Below are 24592 nucleotides of genomic sequence, written 5' to 3'. Positions count from 1 at the left end.
AGTAACTAGTATTCCACCCGTGCGATGCACGAATTATATCTCGCGTGTAATATGATTAAATTAATGGATGATGTGAAAAATTTTCAGTCTTAAATTAAAATATAAACAAATTTAATTTTACTGAAAACAAATTTAAATACTATAAAAGACAATCTTAAAAAAAAAAACAGATATTGTGTGTGTTGTTCGTGATGTTATTTTATACAATATTTAATGATAAAAAATAGTAAAAACGAACATTTGAACAAATAGTTAAAATTCAACTTAGCTAAATGGATTATATATCATACAATTAAAAAACAAACAAATTATATTATAAATTTTGGAAAACTTCCTTAAAAACAACGTTTGTTGTTGAATTTTTCTGGTTGGTCTTGCCATCACATATCAAAAATTTGAGACCTTTAGAATTGGTAATTCTAGATACAGCGACATACAAACTGATCATAACTAAACACGAGATTTCTAAAAAAAATCCTACATGAGACGATGATTGACAGTGCTTAACAACACTAGCAAGGAAAACCACCATTTTTTGTTAGCATTAACATCCAATAGTAATAATTATTATTATCATTTCCTTTTCACCTCCATTTTTTATTTATTTATTTATTTTTTTTGTGTGGCTACCCTCCACGAACAATATGCGGGGGTCTCGATCGGAAATGGAATACTTCACTGATTTGGATTTTTTTTCACGTCAATGGAAGGATTAGAAGGGATTTGAGAAAAGGAATCCAACAAAGAGACGAACAATATGCGGATGTCTCGATCGGCAATGGAATACTTCTCTAATCAGGATTTTTTTTTTTCATGTCAATGGAAGGGTTAGAAGGGATTTGAGAAAAGAACTCCAACAAAGAGACGAACAATATGCGGGTGTCTCGATCGACAATGGAATACTTCTCTGATTTGGATTTTTTTCACGTCAATGGAAGGATTAGAAGGGTTTTGAGAGAAGAACACAGAAGTCGGTCAAGTGATTGATGATATTAATTAATAATTAAATATTTAACTCTCAAAAAATTATTTTTTAAAAATATTTAATGTTACCGTGTAACCCTACGTGTAATCTTGGTAGATGAGATCCTAGCATATGAGTAATACTCAAATCATGTATCCAACGGTTCGTATTTTTACACATAGGCGTAATTAATTATATATTATTGACGTGACAAATCATGAGACATTAGATCTATCATTGGTGTATTACTCATATCTATGTTGAAATCTACCGTCTAATCCTCTAGATACACGTAGCATTACCCTTTATAAATAGGGTGATGCTACATGTACATAGAGGGTTACACGTTGGGTTACACGTTGCACTTGAAATTACATAAATATCCCTAATGAATTTTAGAAAGATTTTTTCCAAATCATTTGGAAGGATAATTATGTAATTTCAAGTGCAACGTGTAACCCTCCATGTACATGTAGCATTACCCAAATAAATATGTTGATATTAATATTAATTCTGATATTCCAGCCGAATCGATCCCCTTGTATGGCTTGCCTCCTGTCATTGTTTTTCATTTAATTTAGCACCACATTTCTCTTTTTTAAGTTGCATCTATGGCAGTTGTTTATTCAATGGAAAAATGTATTTATGGTTATATATGTTTATCTTTAATTTTGGTTCGATGTGTTGTAAAATTTCAGTTTTATTATGTTGTTTAAGTTTTTTTTTTTGACGTAACGTTGATATAGCGTTGATTTATTCAGTGTAACGTTAATACTCTCGATGAAAAATAAATGATTTTGCAAAAAAATTATAGATACGAGAGACTAGATTTGTAATTTGAGGTCTCGACTCCTTGCGGTACTTATATGGGCCTTTGCTGGTCCATATCACACCTGGAAGCATGGGCTTATGGTCTCCTATCTACACCATATGCGTGAGCTCCGCTCATCATTTGATTTACAAGCCTTAGCATTCCAATTGTCATTTTAAATCTCGTTTCAAAGTTATGGTGGAATAATTGCATTCTTTTCTCTCTTTTTTTTTTAATACATGAGAACATGTTGATTTTTGTTTTTCGATGTACAGTAAATAAACTCTCGAATTTATGTAATAGTCTACAAACTACGTTAGTCTGGTAGATCACATTCTTTTGTCAGAGTGATTTGGGCGCATAAAAACTATTTTTAATACACCAATTGTAGAAATATTCCAAGATTTCGATTGAAATATAGGACCCAAAGTCTTATTTTTTAAATTATCGTTCCTACATGATCATATCAAAGCCAATTATCTATCTAATCTATGTGATAGCTTCCATCGGCTTCATTCTTGGGGGCAAAAAATAAAAATAAAAATAAAAAAAACAACTTTGAATTCTCGGAAGATGATCAAGATTGATCATGTAAAATCATGGTGAATTAGAAAAATTCCAAGTTCTTCTATATCCGGAGTTGGGTTTGCATGGTCTTTTTATCATGGAGTTGAGGTATTTGTTCGATGATTTTAGAACTAAAGCGTAATAGATAATTTAAAGAGGTAGTGTTTTGCGAAGATAAATTTAAGATCTTGAAGTCAATTTAATATCCACTTTATATCAAGTTAAATCATTTTCAACCATGATTATGATGAAATTCAACCAATTAATCAAATTCTTCCTAAAATCAAATCATTTCATTCAAATACAACCATAAAAAAAAGTTGATTGTTGCAAGTAAAGCTCCAAAACAGAGGAAGTAGTGGATTGGTAAAAATGGATGATACATATGGCGTATAATAATTGTCCACTTGTATGCGAGAACCTATAGCTAGTGAACTTGAATAAAACAACTGGGTGCATCTTAATCCATACTTGGTAACGATTGTTACTGTCTTCCCTTCTAGATGAGTTGACAAACCTTATAAAGAAAGAGATTTGATTTCTAGACCGAAATAAAACACTTTCTTTCCACTCGTCAAACCATCCATAAGGCGGCTGATTCTATCTTACATTGGGTGAAACATTCTCTATCTTTTTTTCACATGTTCGCACGAACATCTCAACAAAAACACGATATAGTATAAAATATAACATCTCAACAAAAAAAAAATAAATTTCACCCGATTTAGTATAAAATATCCTCTATAATAGTCAACAACTACATATCTAACTTCATTATTTTCTAATAATTAATGTTGTACCTCCCACACCCACCCCACCTCACCCAAGTTGTATTAAAAAAAAGATACTTTGGAACCATCAGCTACTTTAGAAATTAAATTATGTATTGGAACAAGTTGAATTTATATAAACCAATTGATAAAGTGAAGATCCTTTTTTCTCTAAAAAAAGATCCCTTCTCTCAAAGAAACAAGATGTTTCTAATGGCACGCACATAATCTTGGTGTATATATGTATATATCGCCAAAATGTAGCAGCTATCTGTAATCTTAAGCTATGAAGATTTTCCTACTTGTTTGCATATTCCTGTTACCTATCTTCTCTCTCCTTATCAGGAGAAGATCAACACCGAAAAAGGTTCCCCCCTGGTTCACTCGGGATACGCATTGTAGGCCAAAGCCTGGAACTTCTCTGGGCTATGAGGGCCAACACAGCCGATGCATGGATTGCACAAAGAACTGCAAGATATGGTCCAATATCGAAACTCAGTCTATTCGGAAAACCGACTGTCTTCATCTATGGATTGGCTGCCAACAAGTTCATATTCGCAAGTAACGGAGAAAAGCTCAGCAACCAACAAACGAAATCCGTGAAAATGATACTCAGTGATCGGTGTCTGTTGGAGCTCGGGGGCGAAGATCACAAGCGTGTGCAAAACGCTCTTGTCTCATTCCTCAAGCCAGATTGTTTGAAGAATTACATTGGGAAGATGGAAGAAGAAATCAGGCTGCACATTCGGGTGCATTGGCAGGGGAAGCAGCAGGTCACAGTATGTTGTCTCGTGCCACAAACATAAAATTAATATTCGTCAAATTTATATATCTTAATCCAGTTTATAACTTCACCACTCCGTATCTCATGATTTGAGTTTGATTTTGAAGTAGTAGTGGTGACACTGAATCAGGTTTTACCTCTGATGAAGACACTCACATTCAACATGATATGCACTCTGCTTTTCGGTCTCAAAAGCGGGGCGCGAAGAGACCTTCTCATCCAACATTTCGAGGACATGATAGGAGGAATGTGGCATTAACACTAGTAGAATTTCTGCATATTACTTCGCTATTTTTTACTTCGGTGAACACTATTACCGAAGTAATACATAGTTATTTACTGCGATTATAAAATTACCGAAGTAAAATATACTTTAGACTTCATCAATTAAAAAACCGGGCTTCACTTAAATTTTTATTTGACTTTTTACTTCGTCAAATTAAATTTGATGAAGTAGAAAGATGAAAATAAAATTTTTAATTTATATCTCGTGAAGTAATAGGTCTTGTTTTCTCTGTTAACTTATAATCTTCGTCAAACCATCTTTCTCTCGATCTCCTTAGTTTTCTCTCAATCTGGATTCTATTTTCTTGATGCTTCCTCGAGCTCCAGAAGCCTCAAGATTCACGATCCTTTTCAATTTTGATGGGTATGCGCATCTTTTCCCCTTCTTTTAAACTTCACGATCTCTTCGAATTTTTTTTTTTTTTTTTTTTTTCAGATTTAGGCTTTTCTTTCGATTATTCCAACTCTATCCCTGCAAGTATGGGAGCCGCGTATGACACGACGAAGAGCGGTGTTGGGGTGGCATCCATGGGTGTGATGCGGCTGAACACCCCATCATTCGTCTCATTGGAAGCTAGCGACGCCGCTGCAGACTCGCCGCCTCCCTCTTTTCGGAAAGGTGGTTATTATTATTGCTCTGTTTCCTGTTATTTTCCTACTAGTAGCTGAATACTTTTTCATTTTTTGTGATTTTATGACTCGATTTTTGGCTATTTGTGTAACATGACTGTGAGATCTTGAAATTGATTTGTGCGCAGATCTACTTTTACCTTATTTGTTCGAGATTTTTATTTGAAAGGATTGGTAATTTTGAAGAAATCGACTACGCTTGACTCGGATATGACGTTTATGCCGTCATAGTTTTTATTGATCTGTTTTTATTTTTATAGATCTGAATTTATTTTGATTTTTTTTCGTTGTTTTGTTTGAAATGATCTAGTTTAATTGATGTTTTTGGATATGAGTGGATAAGTTCATACTTGATGTGTGTTTTATATATCAGACTACTTAATTGAATGTCCTGTTATTTTTAAGGGAAAATGATTTGTATTGACTTGGTTTCTTGTATTTATATTTTTCGTTTTGCACAATATATTATCTCGATTTCTCTGTACCTTCTTGTTAAAATTTCAACTTCATATTATTCTGGAGTTTGATTCTTATAATTTTGCACCTCTAGCTTCACCCTTGCTTCACATCAAGGAATCATGCTAAAAAATGATAATTCTTATGTTTGGATCAATTGTATCCTTGTTGTGTAGATGATGATTTTTTTTACATGTCTTATTCATGCCTTTAGGTTTGTTCCTCAGATGATGAGTGCAGATATGCTAGAGTAAGTGAACTATTTGTGTATGATAAATTCAGTAGAGTTCCTGCCGAAACGATAGAGGTTGGCGATAGTTGTGCCGTTTGTGGAATCGATGATATTCAGGTAGGGTCAAATTAGTATAAGGAGAATTTATTTGTCTCTCGTCTTATGTATTTTCATATTCTGCTATCGTGAAAATTATGATAATAAATTTCTTTCATCGATCCAGATTGGGGAGACAATTGCAAACAAAACTTTTGGGAAGCCGTTACCATCTATAAAGGTGGAAGAACCGACAATGGCTTTCTCTATCAATAATTCACCTTTTGTCGATCCTGAGGTATGGTTATAAGTTTTCATCCCTTGTTAATCTACTGATAAAAGTAAATGATGACAAATCTTGTATCTTTTCTTGAATTTTCTGTACTTTAATTTAAGGTGCATTAAGAAATACCCCCAGCCATGTGCAGTAATACAACTGTGGAGTCTCATTATGCCTCAAGCCTGGCAGCGTGAAAAATATTGGATTTTTGTTTAACATAAAAGTATAGAGAAGATATTTTCTGCTCATAATATATACTGATGTCTAGTCAGTTTAGAAATGGGATCCCTTTCGATTTGTTTCTGCTCATTAATGGATTTTATGTTTCAAATCTCAGATACGAGAATTGATCGGTGGTTTGAAGGATTATGTTTCTCTAGCTAAGGTTTGTTTCAATTTTTCAGTTATTTTTAAATCTTGTATATCTTTGTTGAACATATATTTTTAGTAATATTCCTGTGTCTGTTAATGGAGTTCGATATTTAAGAACTGTGAACACGGGCCTTTTCTTTCTAGGGAGCTGATTGATACAGAAATCCTATGGTGCCTGATTCTTGGGAAACTTTATTCCTTACACTTGGAATTTGTACAACCGCAGCCTTAATGATAAATGTGATTGAAATTGTATGTGTTTAGCAAGAAATAACACCCCATAATCCTATCATGGCCCTAATTCTGGAAAGTTTTGCTGCTGTGAAATAAAACTCGTGATTTTTCTCCAGCCACTTGGCGTTTTCCATTGCTGCTTCACCTTAAGTATAATTTTGTAGAGTATTGATAATCTGTGATATTGTAATGGTTGTGTATTTTTCAGGTAGAGTTATTGAGTTTCTGGATTTCAGGTGTATTTTTCTCCCTTTTGTTGTGCATCACTTCAACTCTGCAACATCGGAACGAGGTCTCGACTGCCCTGTACCTAGCCACGACCCAAAGCCCTAAATCCAAGCTCTGAATTGTAAGTGTTGGGTGAGTTTTGCTGTTGCATTTTTCATTCAAAAAAACTTAGATCCTAAAATCCATGTTATAGCTCGAAGTTGGGCGAGTTTTGTTACTGCATTTTTCATTAAAATGCAGATCCTAACAGACTGTTTCAGATGTGAATCAGCCCTTTTCCGAAGATACTTAGCTACGTTAACAATCTCTGCATTCCAGCCTTTGTTACTTATATTCTAACAAGTTTGGAAGGAGAAAGATCTAATTAGTTGCAACAAGTTTCAAATCCTGAAGTTTTGCATTGAAATTACGACTCTGTAGCTGATATTTGGAGTGCGGCGGGAGTGATGCTCTATATTTTACTCAGTGGTGTTCCACCTCTCTGGGGAGGTATCATTTTTTTATATATATATATGTTCAGTCACTTCTTATTTGGTTATTAAACATAGGATCATAAATATGAAGCTGGGGAAATTAAATGTTCCACCTCTCTGCATTCCAGTTTTCTTTGACCTGTTTTAAAGTTCGATGTTGCAGTAAAATGTGCATTTAATTTTTCCGGATGAGATGCAAATATTTGTAAATTAGAGGTAGCTGTTGAGCTTCTTCCCTTTCATGATCGTCAAATCGTCCTTCCCCTCAGGAAAACACTTTTTTGGAGGCTTGTATAGAAAATAATACAAAATCTAATCTATACATGGACCAAGTTGAGTTTGAGCCAGCACAGAATTGGACTGCAACAGTGTTCAAAGCTGATAGTCACCTTTCGGAACGCAATCTATTGACGAGGTGATTTCGAAAATTATTCTAATTAATTCGCAATCTTGGTTTTTTATTGTTTTTAATGGTTTAATTTAACCATTTAAGTATGTACTTATATAACTTGGTGTTGGCATCACCTTCTTTATAGTAGTTAAAGTGAACACTAGATTGTTTTGGCAGAAAAGTGTTTAAGGAACCCATTCTCATTAGAGCTGGAGGAGGAATTTACAACTATCTCTATCAGTTAAGGTTGTCATCACAGGACAGTGCACGAGTGAAACTTGAGGGAAGTAATATTCTTGGTAAGCTTCAGATAACATGGCGAACAAATTTGGGCGAACCTGGTCGCCTGCAGACTCAAAATATTCTAGGAAATGTAAGTTGATTTTTTTTATTGGTTTTTTACTTTAAAATGTTGACATGTATTGAATTCTAACTTTTATCCCCCTGCTGACTAGATACATCTGAAATGACAAACATTATTTAAAATGAAATCTTTTCACTGATATCTAATTCAATAATTAGAAGTCAACACTAATGGAATTGTCTATTGTAATTTGACCATATTTAGGGTCTGAATACTTTGGTTTTGGTGTGAAGGGCTGATTCAGTAAAGTATATATTTTAATATATATTCTTTTGGATAAGAAACGATGATATATTAATATAGTAAGTTAATGGTTACAAAAGGCGGGCAAGAAATCCGCAGCAGACAAAAGGGTAAACAAATGCCCTAACAAAAGAGTTAATAACGTAGATTTTTTTAGTATCACATTTTTCTATTCTTACCGCTATCATTATTTACTCCTTTGCAGCCCATCACACGCAAGGAGATTGAATTGCAAGCTGTTGAGGTGCCTTCCGTCATTATAATGGAGAAACCTTTTGTGGTAACCTCCATACTTTTCTAGATATGGTCGTATGCATTTATTGAACTTCTTACTTAATTCATATTTGGTCCCCCTTTTGTGAAGAAATGTCCTCATGCCTTTGCTATTTTTAAATAATGACTTATGATCGAGCTATTTTATTATGAAGAACAACATCAATTATCTTTTTATCCCGCTGAAGGGTAAAGCTTGGATTTCCCGTTTGTTTTGGTAGTCACAGAATGAGCATTCTCACAGAAAAGTGGCCCTTAGGATTGTCCTTCTGTTTATTAGAGTTTGCCTGCTAAATTATGTAAATGGTGGCCTCAAGAGTGCTGATCACAACTGTACCATTGCCAAGTGAGGTCGCTGGAAATTTATATTCTTTTATCCATGCACAAAACACAGTATAAGTTATTTTTTTTAATGCATGATTCACTATGTCTAAGCTTAATCATTCACATTCTTGATATCCTTATTTAGGCACGCTTGAATCTCGTAAACCAGACTGAAAGAGTTCTTGGGCCCTTTGAAGTATGGTTATCAGAAAGTAATACACTTGATGAGAAGATAGTAATGGTAAATGGTCTTCAGACAGTGGTGAGTCTTTTAAAATGGCTTGATTTGTTGCAACCCTAAGTTTCAAACACTGATTCCATCCTGAACATGATAGGATGAGATTGTCTCTTTATTCCAGGTGTAATGCTTCTCCTATTACATGAGGATAAGCTAAAGGATTCTAATTGTTTATGTTTTGAACAAATCTATTTTAAAAGTGTCAATATAATCATTTAATTTCAACCGTGTATGGATTGTTTTAAGCAAAGATGATCTTGAACAACAATTTTTGTGGCAAGTTTTAAAACCCATAACTAGCTGATCATACATGTCAACATGCATATCAAATAGATTGTTGCTTATTCTTTGTTTTGGATTTCAGTTTGCAACTGCTGCCTTGTTGGTTTACCGTGACATTCCTATATTTTTTTGAATGTCAGTTTGCAGGATGCGTCAAGAATCAGTGTTACAGTCAAGAACAATTTGATGAAGTTAGAAGTGAATGGAGTGAATTTGTCTACTCGCATGTAGGTGCTTAAATATGTCATTCACGTTGGGATATTAAATTCTTTTGAGGAAATACGTGTGGATGTGTACACGTTTAGTTTTGAGAAAGTACGTGTGGATATGTGCATATAATTTCACGTTATTTTGGTAGATAGACTTGTTGACTTATGTATGCTTGTCGTTTTGGGATGAATTTATTATTAGTGTATTTTAAGTTTCAAAAATATATTTATGGCATTATTGTACCTAAATTTTAATTTACAAGCAATGTGTTCTATTAATTCGGCAATTTTAGTATCAACGTAGTAAATCGAAGAATTTACTTCATCGTTGATTTAAATGCTGCAGTCATATGTATTTTATTGCTTCGGCAATTTTAGTAATCGACAAATATGAAAGTAAATCATTATCTTCTACTTCGTATATTAATCAAAATACCGAAGTAAAACAAATTTTATTACTTCGGCAATTTTATTAATAGATGAAGTAGAAGAATGCATTTTACTACGGTAATATAGGAAATTAACGAAGTAAAAGATATTATATCACTTCGTCTGTTAATGAAATTGATGAAGTAAAAAACTATTCTATGGCTTCAGTAATTTCATTAATAAGCGAAGTAGAAGATTGCATTTTACTTCGGTGATAAAATAAATTAGCGAAGTAAAACACAATCTTTCACTTTGTATACCATCCGAAGTATAATCATAGTTGTTACTTCATTAAATTCATTAATTACCGAAGTAGAAGCATATGTTTGACTTCGTAACTTATGAAATAAGCGAAGTAAAATATATGTTTTTACTTCGGCACCGGTCCAATTCTGCCTCCAAAAAATGACCAAAGACTTCGGTAATTTAAGGTATAAGACTTCGGTGATTCAGCGAAGTAAAAAAGTACCCTATTACTTCACGTGACACTACTTCGGTAATTAAGTTCCTACGACTTCGGTTATTAACCGAAGTCTTACGCGATTTTTCTACTAGTGTAAATATGATTGGGCTGTAATAATCAATTGTATCTGGCCCAATTATCTTGATGTTTGTTTCAAAGCACAGTTAGTATAGCCCAGTTAGTATAGGTATTGTGTTAGTATAAATACTAGAGAGCTGGGCGGTTACATTTAATTCGAAACATTTGTAATTTCTGATTTCATCAATGAATATGAGTTTTCTCTCAATTTCGAGTTCTAATATGGTATCAGAGAGCTAGACACTTTTTGCTGCTCTTCCTCTGATGGCGAGAGGTAATCCTCCGGTGCAAGCGCCGCCTGCCAACGGTCGTTTCTTTTTTGAAGATTCCAGTAGTCCATTTTATCTCCAAAATGGTGATCATCCGGGCTTAGTGTTGGTTTCTAAACAGCTCACAGGTAACAATTACAATTCCTGGAGCCGCGCAATGTCTATGGCTTTAACAGCTAAGAATAAGCTTCAATTTGTTGATGGTTCACTTTTACGACCTCAATCTGATGATTTATTGTTTGGAGCCTGGGTTCGATGCAATAGCATGGTCATATCTTGGATTCTTAGTACTGTGAGCTATGATATTGCTGATAGTCTGTTGTATCTGACTACTGCGCATGAAATATGGTCTGATTTGCGAGATGGATTCCATCAAAGCAATGCTCCGAGAATTTTCCAAATTAAGAAATTACTGAATAGTTTGCAGCAAGGTTCTTTGGATGTTGGTTATTATTATACTAAAGTGAGAATTCTGTGGGATGAGTTAAAGGATTTTCAGCCGATTACTCAGTGTAGTTGTGGCTCATTGAAAGAGTGGATGAATTATCAAAATCAAGAGTGTGTGATGCAATTTTTAATGGGATTGAATGATTCCTACACTCAAATTCGAGCTCAGATTCTGATGATGGATAATATTCCAGTTATCTCGAAAGTGTTCTCTTTGGTTGTGCAAGAGGAAAGGCAACGCTCAATACACAAGATCTTATTAGAGCCAGCTGTGGATATGCCAAAATCTGTATCGTACTCTCCTCGGGTTGCTGCTGTTAAAAGTTTGTTGGGATATCAAGGAAGTAAGGGTATTCGAAATAAGGAAATTGTATGTGCACATTGTCATTATACTGGTCATACAATTGACAAATGTTATAGGCTTCATGGATATCCACCCAGCCACCCGAAGTATAAACCTAAGCACAATGAATAGAAACCACGAGCTAATCACACTGTTTCCTCTATTGATGCACATATGAATAATGGAGTTGATTCTTTGAATCCTGATCAGTGTAGACAACTCATTACTTTCCTGAGTTCCAAGCTTCAGTCAGGTCTTGATACCACTATGGTTAAGGAGACGCCTGAATCTTCTGTTTCCTATTTTACTGGTATTGTTTCTATGACTGTGACTGACTCATCTTTTCTTTGTTCTAGTTGGATCTTAGACACTGGCGCAACAAATCATATTTGCTGTTCTTTAGATTCTTTCTTTAATCATAAACCTATCTATTCTCGAGTAAAGTTACCAAATAATGATCAAGTTTTAGCAACACACATCGAGTCTATGAAACTCTCTGAGGATTTAACCTTGCACAATGTTTTGTTTGTTCCTCAATTTCATCTCAACCTGATATCTATTAGTTCTTTAACCACTCAGCTATCCTGCTCAATTTCCTTTTCTTGTGATTCTTGTATCATTCAGGATCCTTCCACGGGCAAGATGATTGGGATGGGTATAAGAGTTGCTGATCTTTATGTACTACATGCTAAAAGTTTGCTTCCCCAAGTTTGTAATGTTCTTTTACTGATTCTGTTCTTTGGCACTACAGATTAGGCCATCCTTTTTTTAAGAAACTTTCAGTTGTTGAGCATGACTTGTGTACAAAGTCTTTAAATCAAAGTGATCTACAACATTGTCATGTATGTCCTTTATCCAAACAGAAAAAATTACCTTTTATTTTTCAAAATCTATTATGTGATCAACCATTTCAATTAGTTCATCTTGATGTATGGGGTCCTTTTCATCCTTTAAGCATTGAAGGCTTTAAATATTTTCTTACCATTATGGATGATCATTCTAGATTTACATGGGTATACTTCATGAGCTCTAGGACAGACGTTGTACACTTATTTCCCACTTTTTGTAAAATGGTTAAAACTCAATTTGGCCTCCAAGTAAAATCTGTGCGCTCCGATAATGCTTCTGAATTTAATTTTTCCGAGTTCTTTAAAACTGAAGGGATTGTCTCTTATCATTCTTGTGTCGAGAGACCATAACAAAACTCGGTGGTTGAAAGAAAACATCAACATATCCAAAATGTGGCTCGAGCTTTGATGTTTCAGTCACATATACCTCTCGAATATTGGGCTGATTGTATTCTAACATCAGTTTATCTTATCAATCGAATTCCTTCCCCTGTTCTGTCTGATCAGAGTCCTTATATCCGTTTATTCCACAAATCTCCATCTTACAAACATCTCAAAGTTTTTGGTTGTCTATGTTATGGATCCACCCTTCAATCTCATCGTACAAAATTCTCTCCTCGGGCAATCAAATCTTTGTTTCTTGGTTATCCTCCGGGTTACAAGGCCTATAAGTTGCTAAACTTGGAAACAAATGAAATCTATATTTCTCGAGATGTGGTTTTTCATGAAAGTTTTGTTCCCTTCCAAGACACTCCTTCCAATCCAGATTCTTTTTTTGAGTCTGTCCTTCCAACCCAAATAGAACCACCTTGTTCTTCTTTTTACACTACTAAATCACACCGTTCTTCTTCTAAACCAGCTTATTTGCGTGATTATCACTGTTATACTACTGTTTCCTCTCCATCATCCACTGCTCATCCTCTACTGTCTGTTCTTAGTAATCATCGGTTATCTTCTTCTTATCATACTTTTATTAATACTGTATCATCCATTCTTGAACCTCATACATTTTCTCAAGCTCCTACTCAACCAGAATGGTGTCAGGCTATGACTGATGAGCTCCGAGCTCTTGAACATAATGGGACTTGGTCCGTGGTTTCTTTACCTCCCAATAAGTCTGTTGTTGGTTGTCGTTGGGTTTACAAGGTAAATCTCAAAGCTGACGGATCTTTGGAAAGATATAAGACCCGACTTGTGGCTAAAGGTTACACACAACAAGCAGACATTGATTTTCTTGAAACATTCTCCCCAGTTGCTAAGCTTGTTACCATTCGCACTTTACTTGCTTTGGCTTCCATTGAGGTATGGTTTTTATTCCAACTTGATGTTAACAATGCCTTTTAACATGGTGATCTTTCTGAGGAGGTATATATGTCTCTTCCTCCGGGTTATCAACGAAAGGGGGAGATTTTTCCAGATAATGCGGTGTGCAGACTACACAAGTCGATTTATGGGCTAAAACAAGCCTCAAGGCAGTGGTTTTCCAAGTTTTCTTCTACATTAATGCGTATTGGATTCCAGTCATCTTATGCTGACAGTTCCTTATTTTTAAGGAAGCGAGGTACCATTTTCATAGCTCTATTAGTATATGTAGATGATATTATCATCTCCACCAATAATGCACAAGAAGCTGAAGAATTAAAAGTGTTTCTAGACAGTAAGTTTAAGCTCAAATATTTGGGAGATTTGAGGTACTTCTTAGGCATAGAGGTGACACGTTCAAAGCGTGATATTTCTATTTGCCAACGCCATTATGCCCTACAAATATTGACTGAATTTGTAATGCTTGGTTGTAAATCACGGAGTACTCCTATGGATGCTAACTCAAAACTCAGCTGTGATGAAGGAGAGTTGATTGCTGATCCAACTGTATATCGCAAACTTGTTGGACAACTACTGTATCTTACAGTCACGAGGCCTGACTTGTCTTATGCAGTGAATAAACTGAGTCAGTTCGTTGCTAACCCGAGAGATGCACATCTTCAGGCAGCATATTCAGTGTTAAAATATGTCAAAGGTACAGTTGGACAGGGCTTGTTCTACAACTCTTCCTCTTCTTTGAAGGTGACTTGTTTTTCGGATTCAGACTGAGCATCTTGTCCAGATTCAAGACGATCAATTACTGGTTTTTGTATATTCATTGGAGAATCCTTGATATCTTGGAAATCCAAGAAACAAAAGACTGTTTCACGATCCTCTGCAGAATCAAAATATCAGTCAATGGCTAATGCTACTTGTGAAGTGGTTTGGTTGTTTTCTCTTCTTAAGGAGCTACATATATCTCATCCTCAACCTGCTCTGTTATTTTGTGATAGTCAAGCAGCAATTCACATTGCTTCTAATCCAGTCTTCCATGAGAGAACCAATCATATTGAGATAGATTGTCATGTTGTGCGAGAGAGGATACATCAAGGTGTAATCAAGGTTCTTCATGTTTCCTCAAAACTTCATCTTGCAGATTTGCTTACTAAGGCTTTATTGCCAGCCCAGTTTAGATTTTCGTTATTCAAGATGGGAGTGCATAATATATACTCGCCATCTTGAGGGGGAGTATTAAATATGAATGGGTTGTAATAATCAATTGTATCTGGCCCAATTATCTTGTTGTTTGTTTCAAAGCCCAGTTAGTATAGCCCAGTTAGTATAGGTATTGTGTTAGTATAAATACTAGAGAGCTGGGCGGTTACATTTAATTCGAAACATTTGTAATTTCTGATTTCATCAATGAAGATGAGTTTTCTCTCAGTTTCGAGTTCTAATATGTGGTCCGTCCCAATCAACATGCCATTCACACCGTTCAACCACAGCCTGAAGGCGACCGCGAAGGTCCAAAAACTGTTGAAGGACCTTGTACTAGAGAAAAGGACCGAGCTCGAAAAGGGCGCTTCATCTCATGATCAGGACCTGATTACCTGTTTGCTCAGCATCCGTGGAGATGATGGCAAAGAATTGGTATCAGAAGACGAGATTATACACAATGTTATGCTCGTTATGGTCGCGGGGCACGACACTTCGTCAATCCTCATCACGTTTATCGTGCGACTTTTAACTAAGGATTCGACCATATATTCAACTGTTCTCAAAGGTACTTTTGCACGCTGAGTGTTGCACTTCTCAGCTTTTACTTGACAAAATTTTGATTCACGGATGAGCCGGCGATCATTTTTCACCATTTCGTTGCTTGAAACTGATAATAGAACAAGAGGGTATCAAGAACAGCAAATCTTATGGAGAATTACTTACATGGGAAGATCTTGGCAAAATGAAGTACAACTGGAGTGTGGCTATGGAGACTCTTCGAACCATCCCTCCAATATTCGGGCGGCTTCTGAAAGGCGTTGGAAGATATCGAATACGAAGGCTACTCGATCCCTAAAGGATGGCAGGTAAGATGAGAAAACGTTTCAGCCATGCATCTCCTTCAACTGCACCAAACTATTTGCATTTCAATGTGTACATTATGAAGTACAACTTGGTTCTAAGCGACAGATTCAATTTTTCGTCGAAAATGAAACAGATATTCTGGGTTACGAGCATGACACACATGGATGCAGACATTTTCCCACAGCCTGCAAAGTTTGATCCATCAAGATTCGAACATCCAGGATCAATACCACCTTACTCTTTGGTTCCGTTCGGAGCCGGGCCGCGAATCTGTCCCGGATACGAATTCGCAAAGATTGAAACTTTGCTGACGATCCATTATCTGATTACAGAATTCACTTGGGAACTTTGCTGCAAAGATGATTGCATAAGAAGGGATCCATTGCCATCTCCCACTCGAGGCCTTCCAATCAAGATTATGCCAAAAGTAACTGCTTCTTTCATACTGTTATATGTAGAGGGGTACTTGCACCTAGACAGCTCCTTCAACAATAAAAAAGGTTCAGTTATTTATTAACTAGATGTTTTGTAACAACATATTGAGTGTATTTAAACCAAATTTGGTTAACTTAATATTTTATATCTTGGTTTATATTTTATATGTTCTGTTTTTTTTTTAAAAAAAACTATAATTGAAAATAACCCTTTGAGGGTTTTTTTTAGGCCAAAAAAATATCAGGTATTTCCATGACCTATTAGGGTCAATCACCCCTCAAGAATAATAAGAATCAGAACGTATAAAATATAAATTAAAAAAATAGCCCTCGAAATGTTAATGCCATTTGTATTATTATTAATTTTTTTTTTGAAAGACCATTTGTAACTTTTAAAATGCATAATAAATGAATGTTTATTTTTCATTAGTACTAACTATAACCATATAATTTTAAGAGACCGTAACCAACTATTCTTATTTCACTAGTGTTTTCAGTATAAAATTTATATAGAAACATCAGGGTGAAATTAGATTTTGGTCTCGTAACTTAACCATTTTCCATTTTTAATCTAACAAGTTTTTTTTTTTTTTTTTTGCCAAATGATATGTTGTTTTCAAGTAATAATTATTAATTTAGTTCTGTGGGTACCTGTTCTCAAATTTTGATCTCGTAACTTGATAATTTTTTGAGTTTTCTCACTCTTTCCTCTTACTTGCACCCTTGTTATTTAATTATACTTTTTCTCGGAAAAACAATATGTGTTAATACTTAATAGTTTTCATTAAAATGTTTTGAATTTATAAAGTATATGACCGAGTGTTTGTTTGTGTTAAAAAAATAATTAGGGAAATTTGCCTCTTTTTCCTCGTATATCTATTTCTTTGTGATTTTAGTTATAAATAACAATGTTCTAAAACGTTCGTTTAAGCGACACTTAATTTTACTTAAGCTTTAATACGCTTAAACTCGATTAAATGATCTCTTTTTAGAACGGAAGATTTCATTTATTTTTTAAAATAAAAACATTTTTATAAATATGTATATTTATAGTTTAGAACTTGAATTATCTATTAAATCATATATTTTGGTTAATCTAACATTTTATTTAATGTTTGTCTTAAAATAATTAAAATTATAGTAAAAATTGAAAACTTTTTTTCACGCTTAAACTCGTTCTAAGCTCGCTTAAGCTTGAAAAGCTTGAAACTTAACCTCCACGCTTCGACGCCAGGGACGAATGATATGTATGTACAAAGGTGGGCAATTGCCCGGCAGGATTTTGGCCAAAATGTTTAGGTAGTCTAACCCAACAAAAATATATCCAAATAGAAACTATCAAATTCTAATTTAACAACAAACATGTTACTATTTTTTGTTTATTTTTTACGTTCTTTCCTTACTTGGTGATACATTTCATTTTTGTGTGTTCTAATTTTAATAATATAGTTTTTGCAATTTTGAATTGGACTTATGATGATATTTGATTTTATAGCTTTCTGTACGAGGTTAAATATGTAATTTGGAAGGGAATTTCATTTTGGAATGAACATTTGTTATATATGTGTAGAATGATTAAAAGTAGTTGATAAAATGCATGTTACATGATATTAAGCTCTTGCAATTTGGGTTCTTTGTTTAGCTTAAAATTTAACTATTGTTGGAATATAAGTATAGAACCATGTAACTTTATCGTTTTGTAAACGATCATATGAGCTAATGATTGGAATGAACACAAAAAAATATTTTTAATTTCTCATATATATTTTGCAAATTGATGATATGATTCAAAGTTTTTTTTGGCAAAAAAAAAGGGTTATAATATTTCAAATTTGATTAAAAAAATATGTTTTGAAGATTTAGATCGAATACAACTTATCTTTTTAATTCCACAAAATTCTTTATATTTTCGACACATACGTAGTTTTATTTGTATATTGATTACGATACTTTTTCCTACCATTAATTTTCCATCATGACAATCATAAAAAAATTTTTTTTAGAGATATTAGTTGTCAAGACGCTTCGTCGAGACAAAATTTGCCCACCTGATAAAAACATTTGGCTACGCCCCTGTTCGACGCGCTTCACGCTTTTTAGAACCTGAATTGGGTTATAATTATATTTGTCGAATTTCATTTTTAATTAATTATTTCATTTTATTTTGTAATTTTATTTTATTTTATTTTTTAACGTGATATTGATGCGAATATTGCAGTGTGTAGTATGATATCGACTGACAAATTGAGAATATATAAAAGAAAACATATTGCACTTTTTCCCTAAAAATTGTAGTATCAACATGCCAATTCAATTTTTTTAAAAAATAAAATAAAACCATACAATATCGATCGATATATTTTTTATAATGAAGTCAATTAGAGACAGAAGCATTTCAGTTGGGAATGATATATATGGCGTATTTGAAAGTTGAAACGAAGATTTTTGAAAAGGGGGCGATCAAATATATATGAAGGCAATGCATTTTGATTGGCTACACCGATCGAGCCGGCTAGGAGAATAAAATGCCCAGAAGCAGTCTTATATTATTAAAGAAAATTGAAATGGAGGATATTGTGTCTTTCTCATTCAACGTGAGCAACGGTAGTGAATTTACATCATAAATATATAGCCATACAGAGAGAGATCTTTGAGATTTAAGAAAGAAAACTTATGACTATAATCCCATGATTTAAGAAACAGCCTCGATCCTCTCCTTCGATTGTGAAGCATATGTACCGAATCCGTCTCTTTTGATTTGATTTGGATTGTGGGAATCTTTATCATGGGCAATTATAGTATCATCTTGATTTTCCACTAATTGTGAAGAGCTATTATCGCCCCGCAAACTTTGCCGAGGGTGGAGGCGAAGTTTGAGTTGGAAAAAGGCAAGAGTGGCTTTAGACATAGGTTTGGTAAAGATGTCGGCAACCTGACACGAGGTAGAAACGTGCTGAGTTGTGAGAAGGCCAAGGGAAACTCTTTCACACACAAAGTGATAATCGAGCTCGATGTGTTTGCTTCGCGCATGAAAGACCGGATTGATTGTCATATGCAATGCACTAAGATTGTCACAGAATAAAATAAGAGGTTGAGTGAGTTGTGCTCCAAGATCTTTAAAAATAAAACTTAACCAAGTAATTTCAGCAGCAGTGTGCGCCATTGCCCGATATTATACTTCAGTGCTCGAGCGGGAGATAGTAGTTTGTTTCTTAGCACACCAAGAGATAGGATTGTGACCAAGAAAGGTGCAATAACCAGTTGTTGACCGACGGGTGATTGGGCAGCCTGCCCAATCCGAATCAGAGAATGCACATAAATCAAGTGTAGTATGAGAGGTGAAGTCGAGACCAAGATTAATCGTGCTTTTGACATAGCGCAAGATTCGACGAACCATTTTTAGATGTGCCTGGGTTGGAGCATGCATGAATTGAGAAACAAAGTTGATACTGTATGTTAGATCAGGCCGAGTGAGGGTGAGATATTGCAATGCACCAACTACTCCACGGTAATGGCTAGGATCATCAAGGACAACCGTATGACTGGGGCCTTTAGTTTTGGCTTCAAGCGGGGTGCTCATAGTGTAGTGACCCTTACCCGGATCACCTACTAAACAGAACTTAGGCATGCAATTAACTTAATTAAATAAAATTCAGAATTCAACTGCGAAAACCAAAACATTAATACAATCCCAAGAAAAAGAATCTGTAAATATCCAAAATAATATACAACCAAATCGAATAGCTGTATAAACCAAAATAACAGAATAAAAATCTAAACGAAGCTCCTGCTGATCAACCACTGCCTAGCCCCTCTTGGATCCACCCACCTCGTCCAATCGCAAACCTGCCCCATGGAATAGGGTGTCCAAAAATACAGAGTACGAGACGTGCGCATAAAACGCTCAGCACGAGAGTATGAGTATACATGCATGCAAAGTGAACTCCCTATAAAATCGAGGTCAAGGATCAGATAACAAAGACAGACCGGGCCCTGGTATGTAGCACGCTGTGCCGTCGCTTCAGGAGGTAGCTCCCATACCAAAATACTAGTGGATATGCCGGACTCAAATCGATGGTAGTCCAACCACTAACAGGATAGGGTAAAACCCTACTATAGAATCTCGAACGAGATAGCTCAATATGCAAATGCATGCAGCATAAATCAATGACATATAAATCATGCAGTCACATAATACATGCATACTCAGTCAGGATATCTCGAACAGTACTTTCGTACCTCAAATACTAGGCAAGTGCTATCAGCCCTAGGTCCACGCCTATAATCCGTGCTACACTGCCAAATGATACTACTATCATTATAGCGCTCTAAAAACCTTAACTAAGCTAAAGCATACTTCTAAATATTTTTAGGAAGCAAAAGCTATACCTTCGTCCGTCGTTAGCCCTTTGCTGTTGATTGCCTCAAAACTAGGCCACATCTCCGCTACGACGCCTGGATTGCTATGCCACTTCTGGATTCCCAACGGGACGCCTAAAATTCCCTAGATCTGAGTTAGAAGGCTAAGGAATCGAGAGAGAAGAGAGGAATTGGTGCACTCAAATGTGAGCTCGGCACCCCTATTTAAAGACAGAGTTCATGCCCTCCGAACTGACTTTGGAGCCTCCGAACACGTTCGGATCGTCCGAAGCCAATATTACGTCATTGCTTATGTCAGCATAATGATGTCATCCATGACGACTGTCGGCAGCACATTCGGAGCGTCCGAACCCTGACTCGGACCGTCCGAACTCACCAATGGAGCCTCCGAACACGACGACCCTCGAACCATTTTCGAGCGTTCTGAATCCATTTCCGAACTCTGTTAATCCATCTGGGACTCTCTTAATCATGTTTTATTATGTCTAAACATGATCGTATTATTAATTACTCATAAATCTATAATTTTGGATACGGATTACTACACATAGGCTTGCAGTCCACCATGTCTGTCTTCTCAAGGATAGTAAGAGCATAGTGAGATTGTGACAGATGTAGACCATCTGGGGTGTGGGTAATCTCAATACCAAGAAAATGATGAATGGGACCAAGATCCTTCATGGCAAACTCAGTATGCAGCAGCTGGATAAATGTAGACAAAAGCTATGAATTTGATCCTGTAAGAAGCATGTCATCAACGTATAATAGAAGAATTAAAGTTCCATGAGGGGAGTGCAGAATAAATAGCGAGGGATCAGCTAGACTGCAAAAGAAACCATGATGTAAAAGAAAGGAGCTGAAACGATCAAACCAGGCCCGAGGTGCTTGTTTCAAGCCGTAAATGGCTCGCTGAAGTTTGCACACATGTTGCGGGTATTGCGGATCAATCATCCCTGAAGGTTGTTCCATAAAGATGTCTTCATTGAGTATGCCATGGAGGAACACATTCTTGACATCAAGTTGGCGAATCTCCCAACGTCGAACTAGAGCAAGACTGAGTACAGTCCGAATGGTGCCAGGTTTGATGACCGATGAGAATGTGTCAGTGTAGTCTATTCCATCTATTTGGTGATAACCTTTGGCAACAAGTTTTGCTTTGAGACGATCGAGGGTTCCATTGGGGTTGAGTTTGGGCTTGAGAACCCACTTAGAGCCAATGATGTGCATGCTCGGATCACGGGGAACAAACTGCCATGTATTGTTGTGATGAAGAGCAGTCATTTCTTCTTGCATTGCTGCCCTCCAACCATCATGATTAAGAGCAGCCTTGATTGAATGTGGTATGCGAGGGATAGCTTGGCTGGAAACGACAAGTGCATATTTTGGGTTTGGTTTGTGAATACCAAGAAGGGATCGAGTGACCATAGGATGATGTTGAGGCTGAGATGGTTCAGATTGGAGGGAGTGGGGAGTGGATTCCGCACGTGAACTAACTGGAGTTGCAACAGAAGTGCGAGATGTATCTGAAGTCTTTGGTTCTAATGTCAAGGTGGACCGTTGTATCGAAGAGGGTGACGTAGATGCGTCGGTAGAGAGTGGTAACGGAGGCACAGGAGGTGACGGGAGGGATGGATCGCTGGCAGCTGCAGATTGAGAGAAATAATAATTGTTAGAGACAGAAAAACTAGTCCATGTGAATCAAAAACACTCATCCACTGGTATTGTGGGAATCTTTATCATGGACAATTATAGTATCATATTGATTTTCCACTAAGTGTGAAGAGCTATTAATTATATATGGGGTATGTTACACCCAATAAGATTTATACAATGTTTTCATATATGCAAAAAATAATATTCAATTACCCATGTTTTTGTATCTACAAATAGACGATTGTGAACGTGTTGTTTGAATAATAATTTTATCTTAATAAATTATGTAATATATATTTGGCATGGGGAATTTCTTTTTTTCTTTTTTAACATTTACGACAAATTAGCTTGTTACGGAACAGATTAATTATGTATACTGCAAAATGACTCGATTCTGTGCATATTAATTAATCAAAGCAGCCATATACACATGCACGCACAGAGACGGCATCACGCAATATTTTCAGATATTATTTAAATACACTATTTAGAGTACACACAAATTAATTAAAGTTCTCTAGCTAGCTCGTGGGATATCAAACTTCAAGGCTTTTTTTGACAATTATTTATAAAATATTTTTATAAAAAGTGGTTTGTTTAAATTTTTTTTTAAAGATTTTAAAAATAAATATATGTTCGAATAACTATTATGGTATACACATGCATGAATCTATATTGACTTTGGCAATTAATTAATAATTGGAAAAATTGTATTTTATATTCTATATACTTGTTTATTTGCGATGTTAGTATCTTATGATGTCAAATTTCAATTTTAATTCATAATAACCACAAATATTATAACTTTAATCAATAATGCTATATGAAATATACTATTTTAAAAAATATATTATATTAAAAATTTAAGTTACGATCCTTTTTGTAGACACATCACCATCGTCAATCTCTCAATTATAAAGCGAATGAACTGCCACTACCGTGTCATTGTTGATCTTCGATCCATAGCACGTAACAGGTTTTCTCGATTATTTTCAAATAATTTTTCTCTAAATCATACTCTTTCCAAATATTTTACGATTTTATTTATACATTAATTAGTCACGAATCTTTCATTCATTCCATTATAAAAAGCCATCTCCCCTTCATTTTCTTGCACCAATATTCCTGCTCAAACATAGAGAGCTAACCCTTTTTTTCACTGTTTCATCTTTCCTCTATCTGTTCTCCGATTCAAGATTCTCTTACATATACTTTATATAAATGTCTGAATCAACCTTCGAGCTCAATAGTTGTAATAACGATGAAACTTGGCATGTTTCCACCTGGATTCATCGTGCATTTTTCGCGACTGGCTGCGCCACCCTTCTCATTTCTTTAGCCAAGTCACTTGTAATAGCTTGCAGCTCACGTGGTGGATGGCAGCCATTCTTGGCCCTTTTCGGCGCCATTCTTGGCTACATACTCGCGGACCTAGCCACCGGAATCTACCACTGGGCAATCGACAACTACGGCAGCGAGAAAACCCCGGTTTTCGGGTCCCAGATTGAGTCGTTCCAAAGCCACCACCACCAGCCTTGGTCCATCTCCAAGCGTCAGCTGGCCAACAACCTTCACCTCCCCGCGGCGTGGGTGACCGCGGCCGTTTGGCCCGTGAATATCGTGTCGCGCGACCCGGTTCTGTTAGGGTTCGTCGCCGTGTTTGCAGGTGGGATCATGTTCAGCCAGCTGTTTCATGCATGGGCGCATACTCCCAAAGGGAAGCTGCCGCCGCTAGCGGCGGCGCTCCAGGACGTGGGGATCATCGTGGGACGGGGCCAACACGCAGCCCACCACAAGCCGCCGTATAACGGCAATTACTGCATCCTGAGCGGGTTGTGGAATCGGTTTCTAGATAAATATAAGTTCTTCGTGGGACTGGAGACGGTGCTGCATGCTGTTCTTGGTGTTAAGCCGCGGTCGTGGAGCGATTCTAACGCCGATGGAACTCGATTTTAGGGACAACACGTCCATTTCTTTTGTGTACTCTAGTAGTTTTCTAACATGTATAGGAAGCTAAGCTTGCCTTTAATTTGCATGCCCATATATCAATTAATGAAGTTAATTGTGTTCGTTGTAACTTTGAAGTAGAATTATTTTTCTAAGAAAGTGCTATGGTTTAATGTTGATACATTGCTCAAATCATCATGTGTTACACTATAGATATGTGTATATGTATATATTTGTATGGTTCACACACGTTGTTTCATTAAGGAACATGAAAAGTTGAAAACCTTATTGGTGCCACAATGAATCTTAAATCTTAAAAAACCTCAATTTTTGGGAAGAAAATGAGTAAATTTTGATCGAGTTTCTTGAAATCAATCAATCTATAATATTAAGTACATTTGATCAGTTGTTTGGATTAGTTTACTTGAATGAACTTCAAATTCATCCATATAAACTAATTGATCTACATTA

At 35.7% G+C, this 24592-nt stretch overlaps 5 protein-coding genes across 7 annotated transcripts; all 5 read left to right on the top strand.

The window, feature by feature from the left end:
- Positions 1-894: 894 nt before the first annotated feature.
- LOC140890268 (taxoid 2-alpha-hydroxylase-like) lies at positions 895-4155 on the top strand. The gene is made up of 3 exons (XM_073298028.1): positions 895-979; positions 3458-3891; positions 4027-4155. Exons 1-3 carry the CDS (start codon positions 895-897, stop codon positions 4153-4155), a joined length of 648 nt encoding a protein of 215 aa, XP_073154129.1.
- Positions 3291-9632, top strand: LOC140891691 (uncharacterized). 3 transcript variants are annotated; one of them, XM_073300295.1, is made up of 12 exons: positions 3291-4545; positions 4618-4800; positions 5495-5616; positions 5723-5833; positions 6153-6200; positions 6630-6770; positions 6890-7138; positions 7392-7537; positions 7691-7886; positions 8326-8400; positions 8863-8979; positions 9378-9632. In XM_073300295.1, exons 1-6 carry the CDS (start codon positions 4542-4544, stop codon positions 6765-6767), a joined length of 606 nt encoding a protein of 201 aa, XP_073156396.1. In that variant the 5' UTR covers positions 3291-4541; the 3' UTR covers positions 6768-6770; positions 6890-7138; positions 7392-7537; positions 7691-7886; positions 8326-8400; positions 8863-8979; positions 9378-9632. The 3 variants fall into 3 exon arrangements, with proteins under 3 accessions (XP_073156396.1, XP_073156394.1, XP_073156397.1); XM_073300293.1 differs by lacking the exons at positions 6890-7138; positions 7392-7537; positions 7691-7886; ... (1 more) ...; positions 8863-8979; positions 9378-9632 and having other exon boundaries at positions 3291-4800; positions 6658-6770; XM_073300296.1 differs by lacking the exons at positions 6630-6770; positions 6890-7138; positions 7392-7537; ... (2 more) ...; positions 8863-8979; positions 9378-9632 and adding an exon at positions 6332-6459 and having other exon boundaries at positions 3291-4800.
- Positions 7446-9468, top strand: LOC140890266 (uncharacterized). The gene is made up of 5 exons (XM_073298027.1): positions 7446-7537; positions 7691-7886; positions 8326-8400; positions 8863-8979; positions 9385-9468. The coding sequence occupies exons 1-5, from the start codon at positions 7446-7448 to the stop codon at positions 9466-9468; spliced, it is 564 nt and encodes a 187-aa protein (XP_073154128.1).
- A 5457-nt stretch (positions 9633-15089) lies between the features above and the next one.
- Positions 15090-15977, top strand: LOC140891692 (beta-amyrin 28-monooxygenase-like). The gene is made up of 3 exons (XM_073300297.1): positions 15090-15408; positions 15521-15709; positions 15841-15977. Exons 1-2 carry the CDS (start codon positions 15105-15107, stop codon positions 15697-15699), a joined length of 483 nt encoding a protein of 160 aa, XP_073156398.1. The 5' UTR covers positions 15090-15104; the 3' UTR covers positions 15700-15709; positions 15841-15977.
- A 7397-nt stretch (positions 15978-23374) lies between these two features.
- Positions 23375-24130, top strand: LOC140890265 (fatty acid desaturase 4, chloroplastic-like). The gene has a single exon (XM_073298026.1). The coding sequence runs from the start codon at positions 23396-23398 to the stop codon at positions 24128-24130; it is 735 nt and encodes a 244-aa protein (XP_073154127.1). The 5' UTR covers positions 23375-23395.
- The last annotated feature ends 462 nt before the right edge of the window (positions 24131-24592 follow it).

Source organism: Henckelia pumila, chromosome 3 (genome assembly GCF_033568475.1).
Source record: "Henckelia pumila isolate YLH828 chromosome 3, ASM3356847v2, whole genome shotgun sequence".
In the NCBI taxonomy this organism is placed as follows: domain Eukaryota; kingdom Viridiplantae; phylum Streptophyta; class Magnoliopsida; order Lamiales; family Gesneriaceae; genus Henckelia; species Henckelia pumila.
Note: the sequence above shows the minus strand (reverse complement) of the source record. Positions and strands in the feature narration are given on the sequence as shown.